Below are 16,272 nucleotides of genomic sequence, written 5' to 3' on the forward strand. Positions count from 1 at the left end.
CTTAATTATAAATTTTACTTTAGATTTCTAGTGATCTATCTTATAAGTAGGTAGGATCTTAGAATAACATATATAAAAAAGTCATACTAATTTAAAAATGCTGTTAATTTTTTCTTCTAATTTCTAAATCATTTTTTATTATTCAGTTTTTTTAATTTTCAATTCAGAAATTTTATGTTTAAAAGTAAAAACTTATTTTACTTTTTTTAATTTAAGTTCAAAGTATTAATAATTTTCTTTTATATAGCTTAGATTTTTTTGCTAAAACTAAATTTGACTTGTATTCAATTTGAATCTAATCTGATCTGATTCAAATTTGAATCTGATTTGAATTTAATTTAATCTAATTTGATCTGATTCAATTCAGTTTTTTTTTAAAAAAAAATTCAAATTTCAGCTTTTTTATTATTAAAAAAATCAAGTTTTTATATATTTAACTTTTAATTATTAAAAAGATTGATTTTTTTAAAAAATTTATTAGGTTCAGTTTTTTATTATTAAAAAAACTGATTTTTTTTTAAATTTATTATATTTAGCTTTTTTATTATTAATTTATAATCTGTATAACAACTAACAAGTAGTGAAAATCACTATTTAAATTCAGAAGGTATTAAATAAAATCTATTATAATACTTTTAATTTACTTTAACCCTATCCAGATTTAAGATAAAGGATCATCAAGTATATTTTTCTCTCACACTAGCTAACCATTTGATGATATATTTAGTTAGTAAATTCCAGTCTTCTGAATACCAGATATCCCAAATATGTAAAAATATAAGTTTGGTTATAAAATATGTTCTGGTCTCAAAGATAAATAGAAGGTGTAAGATGTGATATAATCCTGAAAAAATATTGAGATATAACTGGCTAGCTTGTGACCTGAAGATACATGATTTTTGGAAATCAAATATCACTTTGCATACATTAGCATTCTTAAATTTCAACTATAAATAGGAAAAAGGAAAAAAAAAAATATTTTTGTAATTATCTCTTGTTCTAGTGATTCAATTTTAACAAATATTTTTTTGTTATGTAATTCTTCACATTTTTTATAAAATAAAAAATTATTAAAATTGAACTAATAGATTGTAAGATAATTACAAAAACAAAGGTAAAGTAAAGGAAGGCCAGAAAAGATATAAAGCATTACATGAAAAGGAAGGAAATAGTAAAATAAAGTAACAATGGCATTGTAAAAATATGGACAATTAGAATATTATCAAAAAAAATTACAATTCTTAAGTTAGGTTTAATAATTAGTTTAGATAATAAGTTGTGATTGATTATTTTAATAAATAAAGCAACAAGTATTAATTTTATTTTTACTACTTTTGCAGTTTATTTTTTTGTGATTTTGTAATTTTAATTGCTAATAGCATCAGAATTTTAAATAGGGAAAGCATTAAAAAATTAAAGATATATTTTAAATGTATTTTTATTTTATGTTTATGATTATCAATATCACTAAAAATCTGAATCACCATATTATTAAAAAAAAAATTTGTTTTAATACAGAAATTGAATCTGTATTTTAAAGTAAAAAAAATTATAATTACTCAGTGTTTATTCTATCAATTAATATTAAGATTATTTATTTTATTTATTTTATTTCTAGAAGAGAAGTAAACATTATCTATTATATTAATAGCATGTACTATTTAAAAGCTATATATATAGATTATAGACTATTCAGGTAATTAGAGGACTCAATCATATATTTCAAATTTAATCTTATAGATCGAATGATCTGACAGGTTGATCCAAAAAATTTGGGTTAAGTAGTAAATTTAATAACCTGATCTCAAGTTGAGTCAATTACAATCAGATATCTGACCTGACCTGTTAATCTAATATATTTTGGATCAAAAAAAAATGTTTTGGCGTTTTTTATATATAAAAAATACCAAAACTTGAATCTAATGTTTTTTTCATTAAAAATAATAATAAACCACATTTTTTTTTAATCAAAACATTTTTTTATTAAAAAAAAAATGACAAGTTTTTTTTAATTATAAATATCAAATCTGACATTTTTTCATTGAAAAAACTTTTTTTTAGTTAAAGAAATATAAAATAATATTTTTTTAATTAAAAATGTCAACCCCGATATTCTTCATTAAATTAAACAAAAAAAAAGTTTTTTTAATAAAAAAAATGTCAGATCTGACTAATGTTGCTATCCTAAATTTATTTAACAATAAAATTTAAAAATCTGAAACTCAAAAACTTTATTTTTAATGAAAAAATTGGTAAATCTGAAACTTTTCTAAATTATAATTAGTTTTAAAAAAGCATAAAAACAGTTTTGGCAATTAAATTTATTATAAAAAATAGTTTCAGATTAAATTTTGACTAAACTAAAATTTTGAAAAAATAGTTTTGACAAATATCCTTAGATCTGACATTTTTCATTAAAAGATATATAAAAAAGAAATAATGTATTTACCGCACCCTGCGTTACAAATTTATATATATTTTTATGTTTATCATTTGCCATTTTAAGGGGGGGTGCGGTGTATAAACTAAAAATTAACATAAACAATTTACAAAAAAAGAAGGATGCATTGTAATGCAGGGTGCGGTAAATAAATTCACTCTATAAAAAAAACTTTTTTTTTAGTTAAAAACATCAAACCCAATATTTTTCATTAAATTAAACAAAAAAAAGTTTTTTTAATAAAAAACATAAGATCTGACATTTCTTATTAAAAGAAATATAAAAAACATTTTTTTAGTTAAAAACATTAAACCTGACATTTTTTATTAAAAGAAATAAAAAAATTTTTAATAAAAAATATCAAACCTGACATTTTTTTTATTAAAAAAAACAAAAAAAAAAAGTTTTTTTAATGAAAAAATGTTAAATCTAACATTCTTCATTAAAAGAAATAAAAAAAAAGTTTTTTAATAAAAAATGTCAAACCTAAGTACCTGATGTTTTTTATTAAAAGAAATATAAAATAATATTTTTTAATGAAAAAAATATTAAACCTGATGTTTTTTATTAAAAGAAATAAAAAAAAAGTTTTTTTAATAAAAAAATGCCGAATCTAATGTTTTCCATTAATAGAAACAAAAAAAAAGTTTTTTAATAAAAAATATCAAACTGATATTTTTCATTAAAAGAAACAAAAAAAAGTTTTTTAATGAAAAAACATTGAACCTGATATTTTTTCATTAAAAGAAACATAAAATAACATTTTTTTCATTAAATAAAATGAAAACCATTTTTTTTTTAAATATCAATAAGTCAGATCAAATATTTAAACCAACCTGTGATATTTAAGTTAAATCATCAAATTTATGACTCATCTCAGATCGAACCAAACCAATTAATTACTGACCTGATCTGATTTATTCAGAGCTCTAATTCAAATAACTCTAGTATATTCAAGCATTTAAATAAGTATAGTGGTTATTTGAGTATTCATTTAGTTAGATATAGTATAGTTAAATTTTAATTAGATGTTAAATCCTTAAATTTAACTGAGTTAAAATCATAATTTAAGCCAAAATTATGTAAATTATTACTATAAAAGAAAATTTAATTTATTCAAATATTACTTAAATACATTTTATAAATTTAAATAAATACTCAAATATATATTTGAATATATTTGATTTTAAATACTACTTCAAACTAAACTATAATAGAGGTAAAATTATACTACAACTAGTATTACAAACTAAAATCAATTTAGAGACCTAAGACCTGAAGACTAAAAACTGCTAAATTCATATTTTTTTTCATCTAAAGATATTATTAGAACTCCAAATATCTCTTATACAACTCAGAGATAACATATAGTAAAATGCATTTTTAATAATAACTCAATTAATATCAATGCTAAAAATGTGATTTTACTATCATTAGATTCATCACATCGGGATGAATCCAACAAGCCTAAATTCATCAAAATCTAATCACTAGATTGCTTAAAAACAGGAGTATATACGATAAGAAAATTTGAAAATATTTTAAAATATATAATTCTGGCCAGAATTAATATATAAACTCTATGCAAACTCTAATGTAAATTGTATAAAAGATGTTCAAAATCCTATATTACCTGTAAATACACTATTTTAAATTGTTTAAATATAAGGTATTTAAATTTAGTTAAGTAATCTAAAAATATATAGTAGACTCAAAGGGTAAGTTATTAATAAGAAAAATATCTAGCAGATAATAAGCCAATCATATGGGCACTTTGCAATAGAAAGAGATAAAACTACTAAAAAAATTCATATTTTCTTTTATATATCAAAAATATTCTAAATGCTATAATTTGTTCAAATTTTATATTAACTCATTTTATATTTTTTTTAGTAGTTTTGTCCCTTTCTACTGCGAAGCGTCTATATCATTATCAATAGTCAGATATAAGTTATTAATTGATTGTAAAAAGATGTAGATAAAATTGGAAAACTAATCTATTTTTAATGGAATGTGTGGTAATTTATTATTCTTTTTCACAGAATTTGATATAGTATAAATTTTCTTTGATAATTGTAAAAAATATATATTATTAAAATGTTTCTTTAACTCTTTTATGTTATTAAAAGTATTTGAATCTGTATATATTTTATAATATACAAAGTGATCATCTTTATTTTTAGTAAATTTCAGTTTCATTTTTTTCTTTTCAAATATCATTTCTAAAGTTGATAAAAATTATAACATGTATATGTGATAATCTTTTTTAAACTTTTTTTTTATTTAATTTGATACATGAGTTTTAAAGTTTCATTTTATTTAAAAACTTTTAAAAAACTTCTTTATTAAAAAAAAAATAAAAGCTAAATATAACCCATTGTTAATATAAGTAAATTTTTAACCTCCAGTTATCGTATATAATTTTATCACCTGTTATTATGTCATTTTTTTCAAGAGGGTTAATATATGATCACCGGATGTGAATTTAAGATTATCTAATAAATTAAACTATTATAAGCTTCGCATCATCAGTACAATCAATACAATCAATACAATAACTCTCTTTTCCTCACCACTTTCATATCAAAATTTTTCTCTTTTCTCTTGCACTATATTTATTATTTTACTTATTATAATGTCTTCTCCAAACCCTCCTGTATTTCTTGAACATAAACTTGACAAGTTATATGAATCTAATGTATATGAGCCCGAATATGTTGTTAATATTACAGAAGATGAAGAAAATGGTAATTTATCACTTCAAGTGGGGCAAACTTTTGAAACTTTCGAAGAAGTGGAGGCTTTTTTAGCTCAATATTGTGAACAGAATGGTTTTGAATATCGAAAAAGAAGAGTTGAATATGATGATAACAATATCATCCGAAAACGCACTTATGAGTGTACCAAAGCATCTCAATACCAACCAAAAAAAGATAAAGATCCTGAAAAACATCGAAATCAAAGTTCTGGATCAATTGGTTGTCAATGGCACTTAAATGTAACTTGTCTAAAATCAACTAACATTACTATAAGAATTACCAAAGTAGTTGATGAACATAATCACCCATTAAGCTCAAATATCAAGATTCATGGACCACAATTTCGTCAATTTTCAAAAGAAATGAAAAGTGACATATTGGAATATCTTTCTGCTGTTCCAACTATGGGAGCTCGAACTTTATATGGATTGTTAAGTAAAAAATATCCGGATATTTATATCCATTGAAAAAATTTATACAATGCAATACAAGAAGTTAAGAGATCTGCACGATTACAAGAAAAAGATGATGCTCAAAATATGTTACAAGAACTATATGATCTTCAAAGGAAAGAACCAGGCTGGATAATTGAAACACGTATAATTGGTAATGATTTTCGCCTAGGAAGTATTTTATGGATGTCACCACAACAAGTTCAACTTTGGATAAGGTTTCATGATGTAGTTATTACAGATGATACATACAAAACAAATCGTTATGATATGGCATTATCCTTATTTATGGTAATTGACAATCATAATCGTCTTTCGAAGTTAATGCACAAGCAATTTAATAGAAGATGAAACAGAATCTACTTTTCAGTGGATTCTTGATTGTATATTGCGTGCAACTAATTTTATATTTCCACGAGTTATTTTTACAGATAGAGATTTAGCAATGGCTGCAGCTATTAAGGCAAAAATGCCTGATACCCACCATTGTATTTGTGTTTTCCATATTAATCAGAACTTTATAAAGAATTTGAAAGGAAAACTTCGTAATGAATTTAAATCTTGACATCAGTTATTTATGAAAACTCGAAATAGTTTATGTATTGAAAATTTTGAAAGAAGATGGCAATGATTGATATCTAACTATCCTGCAGCTCAATCTTATTTGCAAAATAAATTATATCCAATTCGATTTTCATGGGCACATTGCTATACTCAAGTCCGATTTATTGCTGGTGTTACAACAACTCAACGAGCTGAATCTAAAAATAATGTACTCAAGTTAGATGATCTACATACTTTTTCATTGGTCCAGCTTACTCATCAAATCAATGTAAGAATAGAAGAAGAAAAAAGATACACTGAATTTGAAAATGAGAAAAATTGAAATATTATGCTTGGAATACGAAATGCAAGTCCAATGAAAAATTTTTTGAACCTATTCTTCAAGTACTAAAAAAATTTCTTACTCCAAATTTACTAAATATTGCGAAAAAAGAAATTTTAGAAAGTATTCTTTATGAAGCAACATGTATGGATTTAAATTTAATAGATACCTTGGTAAGTAATATTATCTTGAAATTGGGTTAGGGTTAGGGTTAGGATTAGGGTTAGGATTAGGATTAGGATTAGGATTAGGGTTAGGGTTAGAGTTAGTGTTAGAGTTAGTGTTAGGGTTTGAGTTAGGATTAGGGTTAGGGTTAGGGTTAGGGTTAGAGTTAGTGTTAGAGTTTGAGTTAGGATTAGGATTAGGGTTAGGGTTAGGGTTAGGTGATTAATTAGTGTTAAAATCATGAAATTTTTTTAACTTTTAAATTTCTTTATTATAGGATGTTGAATATTTGTTTGAGAATGATTCTATCGAAAGCAAATTTGGTTGGAAGCAAACATTAGTTAAAGCACTTTTAAGCAAAATTCCGAAATCATTGATTTCTGAAATTTGGGCAATACAATTATCAATTGGCGTACAGCCATGGCTTGAACAACATGTTATTCTTTTAGCAGATGGGAGTCATTTATGTACGTGTTTGATGTTAATCAATAAGGGTATTATTTGTAGTCACTTCATTAAAGTTCTTACAAAAAGTACAGCAGCTTTTTTCAATATTTCTCTAATTCCATCAAGATGGTATGGTGATCAAGTAGCACAATTCTCTGAAGATGAAATACGAACTTCACCATTAATTCAACTATGTAATGTTCAAAATAAATCTATTCAAACTTCTATTCAAACAGATTTTTTATATTTGAGTGATATATATGGAGGAAATGTTTTTACACCCATATTAAAAGAAGTAGTGAGTAAAAGGCAACAATATGCAAAAGCTTATGAATTACAGAAAAAGGCTTACAATTTTGCTACACGAATAGGTCAGGAGTCTGAATACATTAATTTACTTAAAAATTTTATACATACTATGGAGATTAGCCTAGAAGAAGTAGCAAACGAAAAGGAAAATAGTGTTGAAAATCAAAAAATTACAAATCCAATTTATATTAAACCTCGTATAGCTTTAAGTGAAACAAGTGTTCATGGTAATTATTCTTTATCTGGTGATCAGGGAAATGTGTTAGCCAATTCTAAGCATTCCTTATCTGACGAAAATTATGAATCAAATAATTATAAACGGATGAAAAAATGTGGAAGATATAAACAGTATGCAATGCATAATAGACGTATATGTAATGTAGATTTGGGAAATTCATTGTAAATAATGTATTAATGATGTATAATTATTTCATGTAATTAATTCTTTATTCAAAAAATGCTGTAAAGTAAATTTCTAACTGCAGTTTAATAAAAGAAGTTAATATTAACCAGAATTTTCATAAATTAATCATGTTAATATTAATATTAAACATAAAATTGGGTTAATATTAACCGGTTGGAGGGTTAACATTAACAGGGTGTGAGATTTAGCAATTTTGTAAAAAAAAAAATTGTTTTTTAATTTTTATTTTTTTTTCCTTTATTTTGTACAATTTTTGGATATTAGATAAGTCGTAGGTAAGTTTCATTTTGAACAATACTTTGAAACCATTTTTTTTAAAAAAAAAAAATTTTTTTTTATTTTATAAGTTTCAGCTACTACTTCTTCACCATTCATTGTGAAATGAAACATTTTCAATTATTTTTCATAATATCGTAATCAAATTTTATATATTAGCAACTTTAAATAATTTTATATTTCTAATAATGCCCATTCTTTGGGCAAACATTTAGAAGTTCAGTTTTTGGGTGTTGAATAGGTAAGTTTTATTTTGAACAATACTTCAAAACTTTGTTTTTTTTAATTTATTAATTTTTTTTTCTATTTTATAGGTTTTAGTTTCAGTTCTTAAATATTAGATAGGTGAGTTTGTTTTGAACAACACTTCAAAACTTTGTTTTGTTTTAAAAAATAATTTATTAATTTTTTTCTTTTATTTTATAGGTTTTGACTTCAGTTTTTAGATATTGAATAGTGAATTTCATTTTAAACAACACTTCAAAACTGGTTTTTTTTAAAAAAATGATTAATTTATTTTATAGGTTTCGGCTCTATTTCTTAGGCATTAGATGGTGAATTTTGTTTCGAACAACACTTTGAAACTTTAATTGTTAAAAAAAATAATTTTTTTTTTTCTATTTTGTAGATTTTGGCTTTAATTCTTAAACGTTGAATAGGAAATGTAGTTTCGATTTTAAATAATACTTCTAAAACTTTTTTTTCAAAAAAATAATTTATTAATTTTTTTTATATTTTATAGGTTTTGGTTTTATTTATTTGGATGTTGGATAGGTGAGTTTCATTTTAAATAACATTTTGAAACTTTAATTATTAAAAAAAAAGTTTGTTTTTTTTTCTATTTTCTGATTTTAGCTTCAATACGACTCGCCTACTATTAAGATAGCACCTTGCGACCTAACGTAAGGTTAGATATAAACTCTTTAAGATCCTACTATAAAAGGAAATTTTACGCTATTATTATAATTTTTTTTCTTTTTAGTTAATTAACCAATAGAATTTAAGCAAATCCTAAGATAACTGAAGGTTTCATATAAAAGTGAAATTTCTATCAGTAACATATCTTAGTAGTAGGTAGAGTCCTGCTTTAGTTCTTAAGCATTGGATACTAGATGAGTTTCATTTCCAACAATACTTCAAAACTTTGGTTGTTAAAAAAAATAATTTAATTTTTTCTATTTTATAGATTTCAACTTCAGTTTTTAGATATTGGATAGGTGAATTTTATTTTAAATAACACTTCAAAATTTTGTTTTGTTTTAAAAAAAATAATTGATTAATTTTTTTTTCTATTTTATAAATTTCAACTTTAGTTTTTAAATGCTGAATAAGTGAGTTTTGAAGATTTTGCTCAAAATTTTTTATTAAAAAAAATTTAAATTGTTTTATTTTATAGGTATTGGATTGGCCTTTGAAACTTATTTTTTTCCTTTGCAGGTTTTAGGATTAAAGAAATGAAAAATGAGAATCTTTAGTTTTGAAGTTTTAATGTAATTTAATTTTGAAGTGTAATATAAATCAGAATTTTAAATATATTACTTAATAATTTTCCAATTTTTTGATACTTAAAATTAAATAAACATAATATAAATTTATAATACAATACAATAATGCAAATATCAGAAAATAACTGAATGTTATATATTCAAAATTTATGTAAAATTTTTAACCAAAAGTTATGTGAATGGTAAATCAAAATCTACCAAAATTTAGCTAAAATTTTGACAACAATAAAAATTTTCAGTTAGAAGATTTATCCAACTTTAGCCAAATTTTAGCTATAATTTAGGCTAAATTTACCTATACGAAATCTGGCTAAATTGGACTATTTCAACTAGTGAATAAGGATATTTTTATTATTATCATATAATAAAGTTAAAATTTTTTTTTTTTTTTTTAAAACTTTATTATAGATGCGATCATGCCCTATTATAATCACGCTTACTTACATATATATAAACTTACAAATATAAGATAAACAAATACATATAAGAATTAAGCATTATGAAAGCAGATACTACTAGAGAACAAGTCGACCTGTCACCTAAACGATCACATCATTGTTAAAAACTATGATGCGACCTCAAATTCAAAAGTGACTGTCATGATCTACCTAAAAATTTGCCTAATGGCCACCTCAATGGAATGCCAAATCATTCCATTTATTCCAATTACTTTTTAACATATTACAGTCAACATCTTTAACACCCACTTCAGTGTGTTTACTATGTGACTTAGCTTTTTTATCTTTACCGCTAATACTGTACCGCTTTTCTTTCTTTATTTGTAACTCGTTCTTTGGTTCCCAAATAAGCACTTTGAATTCTAATAAAACTCTCCCAGTTATTTGTTTCAGTACCTTATACAACAATTTTTCTTCAATAATAACGTTAAAATTATTTTTATTACAGTATAATTTAAAATATATATATATAAATCATGTGATTTATATGATCATATAATAAATGGAAATATTTGCTATTCGCCATGTATTAGTATTTATATTTTAATAATTGCATTCTACTGGATGAATATAGCTCATGATAATTTGTTTATATAGTATATAAATTTAATATTAAAAAAAAAAAAAATATTACTCTTAAATAAGGGGAGTTACATATATTATGTAATATTCAGTTTAATATAAACTTACTCCACCTCCCCTCTTGTCAGATTTAATAACCAATTAAATTATAATATTTATAAATTATATATTTTATTAAGTGTAATGTAAGATTTTGGTTACCCTCCTCCCCTTTTGATAATTACGTAATATCTGTAAGCTCCCTAATGTACAATATATATTTATAAAGATTTAAAATTTAAATATATTTGTGTTGAATATATCTTCTTTTTTTAGAAATTTTTATATAATAAAAATGCTAATTATTTTATTATGTAATACTAAAAATTTTCTGATTTTTTTTAATAAATGCAGTTTATATCTTATATACTTATAAATAAACCTTAAAATCTTATATTATATATATATTTTTACCTCCTTTATAACTTTATTTATTATAGTAAAAGGATTTAAAACTTCATTTTAACTTATAATATAGAAATGCATTCAAATGTAAGTATATTTAAAATTTAAACTCTATTTATAATAATTATACTTTTAAGTTCATAAGTTTTATAAAATATAACTTGATAAATCTAAAATCTATATAATAGGTGATTTTTTATATTAATATTAAATATACAGTTAGCCCTTTCTATAACGAATTTCGATATAACGAATTTCACAATATAATGAATCTTTAGTGTAGTATGCATTTAGTTATATAAAAAAAAATTCGTTACGCTGAATTTTACTAATAAAATGCATTATAACGTTAAACAAAGAAAAATTTATGATTTCACATATGTAAATGACCCTTTTTATAACGAATTTCTTTTAAACTGAATTTGTTTTTTAGTATAACGAAGATTTTTGCAAGATAAATTTTAATATAAAAGATAATTTGATGTTACTTTCATGAAATTTTTCCCAAATAAGCAATTTTATCATTTTAATTTATTTATCAAAAGATGGATGATTTATGCTTTGAAATTTCTTTGCCTCTATAATCTGACATTTTACAAATGTATTTGATTTTTCTATATTTTACCGCATTATACCAAATTTTCTGCTATACCAGATAATTCGTTATAGCATTAGCAAATTTTCTCATAACGAAGGATTGATCAGCCCAGACGTCTACTTCGTTATATCAAGAGCTGAATGTACAAGTAAAAATAAATTATATCTCCCATAAATTATATTTTTAGCAAATTGGCTATTTTTTTATAAGCATTATATAATTTAATATTCAATTAGATTTTTTACTTTTGTAACTTTTTACAGAAACTTAACATCTTTAATTAATATAGAATTGATATCATTAAGTTTATTTTAATGGTATTAGTTTGACATTATTTTGATATTGATTCAATATTAATTTAATATCAATATGATATCAAAATAAAGTATTATCATTTTGATATTATATTAATATTGAATTGATATTAAATTAATATTGAAATGGTATCAAAAAATAATTAAAATAGCATTGAAATGATATTTTTAAGTTAAACTTAAATATATTGTTTCAATGTTATTTCAATTATCATTTTAATATCATTTTGAATTTTTGATACTATTTCGATATTATTTTGATATTGAAATGATAATATTTTATTTTGATATCATATTGATATTAAATTAATATTGAATCAATATCAAATAATATCAAAATAATATTATTTGAAAACTTGAAGTTTCTGTAAAGTTTTTATTTTTCATAAATTTTTTTTTTTAAAATTATTATTTAATGAAAAAATAATTATATTTATTATATTATTTTTAAAAAATTTTTAATTTTATTAACCAAAGGGAAAATTTCTTTTATGACAATAAAGGATGACAAATAGGATTTTTAATAACAAAAAATTTTCAATTCCAGAAGACCGTAGGGTATAATACATTATAATAAATAAACCTAACTTTTATTTAATCTCTCTAATAACTAATAAATATTAGGGTTTTTTTCTAGTTATTCTTATATTTAATTTAAAATTTGTTATTTGTTAAAAATTATATAGGTTTAAATTTAGGTATTATAATTAAATTATTGATTTTTAAAATGCTAAAACTTAACCAATATTTATTTTAAGAAATTTTTTTTAGGAATTTTAAAAAACTGATTGATTGTTACTGGTTGACACTTGACAAAAAAGATTGGGCAACAAATCTAGCTATACTGATAGAACCCCCCTTAAATTGTATAATGCCAATTTTGGCCGGCGTTATTATCAGCCATTTCATGTTGTACGACGATTAGTTGAAAATTTTTTAACGAATAAAATTTGAATTAGACAAAGTAATACTTAAGGCTTGTTCCTTGAACCGACATTTTTTAATCGATATCAGCTTTCCAAGTCCTTAATCGTCCTATATATAATTAAACGCTAAATTTTTTTACGTTCTAATGGCAACTTCAACAGATTTCACAGACGTTGATGGGTGGATTCAACATCTTATGCAATGTAAACAGTTACAAGAAGCTGATGTAAAGAGATTGTGCGATAAGGTAGGTAGATTAAGTAACCTTGCTCACTTTATACTTACTGTTTCTGCTTAGTAATACGTTCGTTTAAAAATTTGTCCTTTTTTTGAAATAACAACAATCTAAACTCATTACTTTTCGTATATTAATTTGTTGTCAAACTTTTTCACAATTAGTATTATTGAATGCGTGAATATGTTTTTTTTTTTTTGAATACAAATCTTCTAGGCTCGGGAAATTCTTATGGAAGAATCAAATGTTCAACCCGTAAGATGCCCTGTTACAGTTTGCGGAGATATTCATGGTCAATTTCATGATCTTATGGAACTTTTCCGTATTGGCGGTAATTCACCGGATACCAACTACCTCTTTATGGGAGATTATGTTGACCGTGGATATTATTCCGTTGAAACTGTGACCTTACTCGTTGCACTCAAAGTCAGATATAGAGATAGAGTTACAATTCTCCGGGGAAATCATGAATCTAGACAAATTACCCAAGTATACGGGTTTTACGATGAATGCCTAAGAAAATACGGAAATGCGAATGTATGGAAATTTTTCACCGATTTGTTTGACTATTTACCACTGACAGCATTAATTGATGATCAGGTAAGTCAAAGAAATTAATAATAATCTTATTTTATTCATCATAATGATAATGCATATTGATAATTTCTGTACAACGATAATTTTTTTTCAAAAAAATGCAAGATCTTCTGTCTTCATGGTGGTTTGTCTCCATCGATTGATACGCTGGACCACATTAGATCCCTGGATAGAATTCAGGAGGTACCTCATGAAGGACCTATGTGCGATTTGCTGTGGTCCGATCCAGATGATCGATGTGGTTGGGGAATTTCACCTAGAGGTGCTGGATATACGTTTGGACAAGATATATCGGAAGCATTTAATCACAACAATGGGCTAACATTAATTGCTAGGGCTCATCAATTAGTCATGGAGGTAGGTATAGTTAATAAATTGGGTTTAACTACAATTATATATAAATTCTGAGACACGTGTTATAACGCATATTTTTTATTATTCAGGGATATAATTGGTCGCAAGATAGAAATGTTGTTACAATCTTCAGTGCTCCAAATTACTGCTATCGTTGTGGTAATCAAGCTGCCATTATGGAAATAGATGAACATTTGAAATATACATTGTAAATATTTGTTTATAATCGTTTGCTTATTTAAGAATTTCAATATTAATTTTAATTATTTCATTTTTCAGCTTGCAGTTTGATCCTGCACCCAGAAGGGGCGAGCCTCATGTTACTCGTCGAACACCTGATTATTTCTTGTAAACTTCATATTTTTCAAAAAAAAAAAAATTTTTAAAAAAAAGTATATACATATTCAATATCGTTGATCGATTTGTGCTGATTCTCTAATTGTGAAAATCAAATATAGGATACGTATAGTCTAGCACATGATTGTTCAATTGACTAACAAACAATTATTTATACTAAACTTGTTTAAATTTTTTCTTGATGATTGTATAAAGCATTTTGATGGGACAGTTTTACAAAATTTATTTATACATGTAAATTTTGTTTATTTGCATATTTCTTAATTTTCACTTTCATTTAATTAGCAGTTAGAGTATTTATTAATCTTGCCAAGACATATTAAATATGTTGTATCATTATATGCTAAGTAAATGTAAATCTATTAATTTGTGCTATTATATTTATTATTTTCACTTGAAAGTAAGAAATGTATAAGTATAAAAGTACATTTTAAGTAAATTTACTTTTACTTTATAAATATAGTGTAATTTTAAATATAATGAATTTTACTTTAATAATTTATTAAAAAATTAAATATTAAAAAGTGAAATTTTATATTAACTGGTAAAATATTCAATTTTATAATACTAGTTATATATCTATATAGCTTTATATAGTTACAATTTATTTATTTTATAAAAAAAATTATATTATATATAAATAAAATATAGTAATAAAAGTAATTATTTATTTCCAATATTTATTAATTTATTACCTTATATAATATTTTTGTTTCAAATTTAAAATTCATTATGTAAATAGTAAATATCCAATAAAAACTCATAATTTTGAATAAAAGGTATAAAAAACAAATATGAGCATATATAAAAAAGGAAATTAGTCAAAAAAGAATATTAAAATTGCATTATGTTTAGTATTTATTTTAGAAAATTAAATATTGAAAAAAAATTTTGATATTTTAAACCTTAAAATGGTACTTATAATAATCAATTTGAATTGTATAATTGTTGCAAAATAAAATGCATTCATATGATTTTTTTATTTTAAATTTAAGCTGATTATATAAAATCACCAAATTTTAAATGCTTATAACTTTTTATAGCTTTTGAAGATTTGCCAATAAAAATTAAATATTTTTTAATTTATTGTCTGGAGCGAAGCAAAGGACTATATATGTTTATGAACCTTAATGACATATTGGATCATGTGGCGATGTCCGTTTGTCTGCACGTGCCATTTCTGATTGGTCTGCACAGATTGTGTCATTGAAATTTCATGCTACTTCAAAAATAAACAAGTGTAATAATCATAATAAGTTTATGATAAACATGATTACCTGATAATCTCTTTTTTTGTTTGGTTTCGTCTAGTGAGTATATTTTTTTTAATTGATTTCAAAGGAATGTTTTTGATTTATTTCTTATTCTTTTTCTAGGGTTTCTGGATTTCTTGTACATACTGGACTTTAAAGGTAAATTAGGAAGTGGGGGGTTTTTTATTTGTTTAACTTTAAAGAAACGTTTCTAACGTTTTATTTCTTACTTTTTTCCTAGAGTTTCTGGATTTCTTGTATATACTGGAAAGTTGTTTTTTTATTTGTTTTGCTTTAAAGAAACGTTTCTAACATTTCACTTATTATTATTTCTAGGGACACAGGATTTTTATACATGCCAAATTTTTAAAGGTAATTTGGCTTTTCTTATTTGTTTGACTTTAAAAAAACGTTTCTAACGTTTCATTTCTTACTTTTATCCTAGGGTTTCTAGATTTCTTAACTGGTAAGTTGTTTTTTATTTGTTTTG

The 16,272-nt window shown here is 23.2% G+C and overlaps 1 protein-coding gene across 2 annotated transcripts; it reads left to right on the top strand.

The window, feature by feature from the left end:
• Positions 1-13,016: 13,016 nt before the first annotated feature.
• On the top strand, positions 13,017-15,214 carry OCT59_010962. 2 transcript variants are annotated; one of them, XM_025314040.2, is made up of 5 exons: positions 13,017-13,233; positions 13,438-13,821; positions 13,924-14,175; positions 14,262-14,380; positions 14,452-15,214. In XM_025314040.2, exons 1-5 carry the CDS (start codon positions 13,132-13,134, stop codon positions 14,522-14,524), a joined length of 930 nt encoding a protein of 309 aa, XP_025186163.1. In that variant the 5' UTR covers positions 13,017-13,131; the 3' UTR covers positions 14,525-15,214. The 2 variants fall into 2 exon arrangements, with proteins under 2 accessions (XP_025186163.1, XP_066000859.1); XM_066136210.1 differs by having other exon boundaries at positions 13,066-13,233; positions 13,386-13,821.
• Positions 15,215-16,272: the final 1,058 nt, after the last annotated feature.

Source organism: Rhizophagus irregularis, chromosome 19 (genome assembly GCF_026210795.1).
Source record: "Rhizophagus irregularis chromosome 19, complete sequence".
Taxonomy (NCBI): domain Eukaryota; kingdom Fungi; phylum Glomeromycota; class Glomeromycetes; order Glomerales; family Glomeraceae; genus Rhizophagus; species Rhizophagus irregularis.

Excerpts from the sequence above, each read along its gene's own strand:
- OCT59_010962 (XM_025314040.2), top strand. The coding sequence starts at position 13,132 with ATGGCAACTTCAACAGATTTCACAGACGTTGATGGGTGGATTCAACAT. Across the intron at positions 13,234-13,437 it reads TAAAGAGATTGTGCGATAAG|GCTCGGGAAATTCTTATGGA; the intron begins GTAGGTAGATTA and ends CAAATCTTCTAG. Across the intron at positions 14,176-14,261 it reads CTCATCAATTAGTCATGGAG|GGATATAATTGGTCGCAAGA; the intron begins GTAGGTATAGTT and ends TTTATTATTCAG.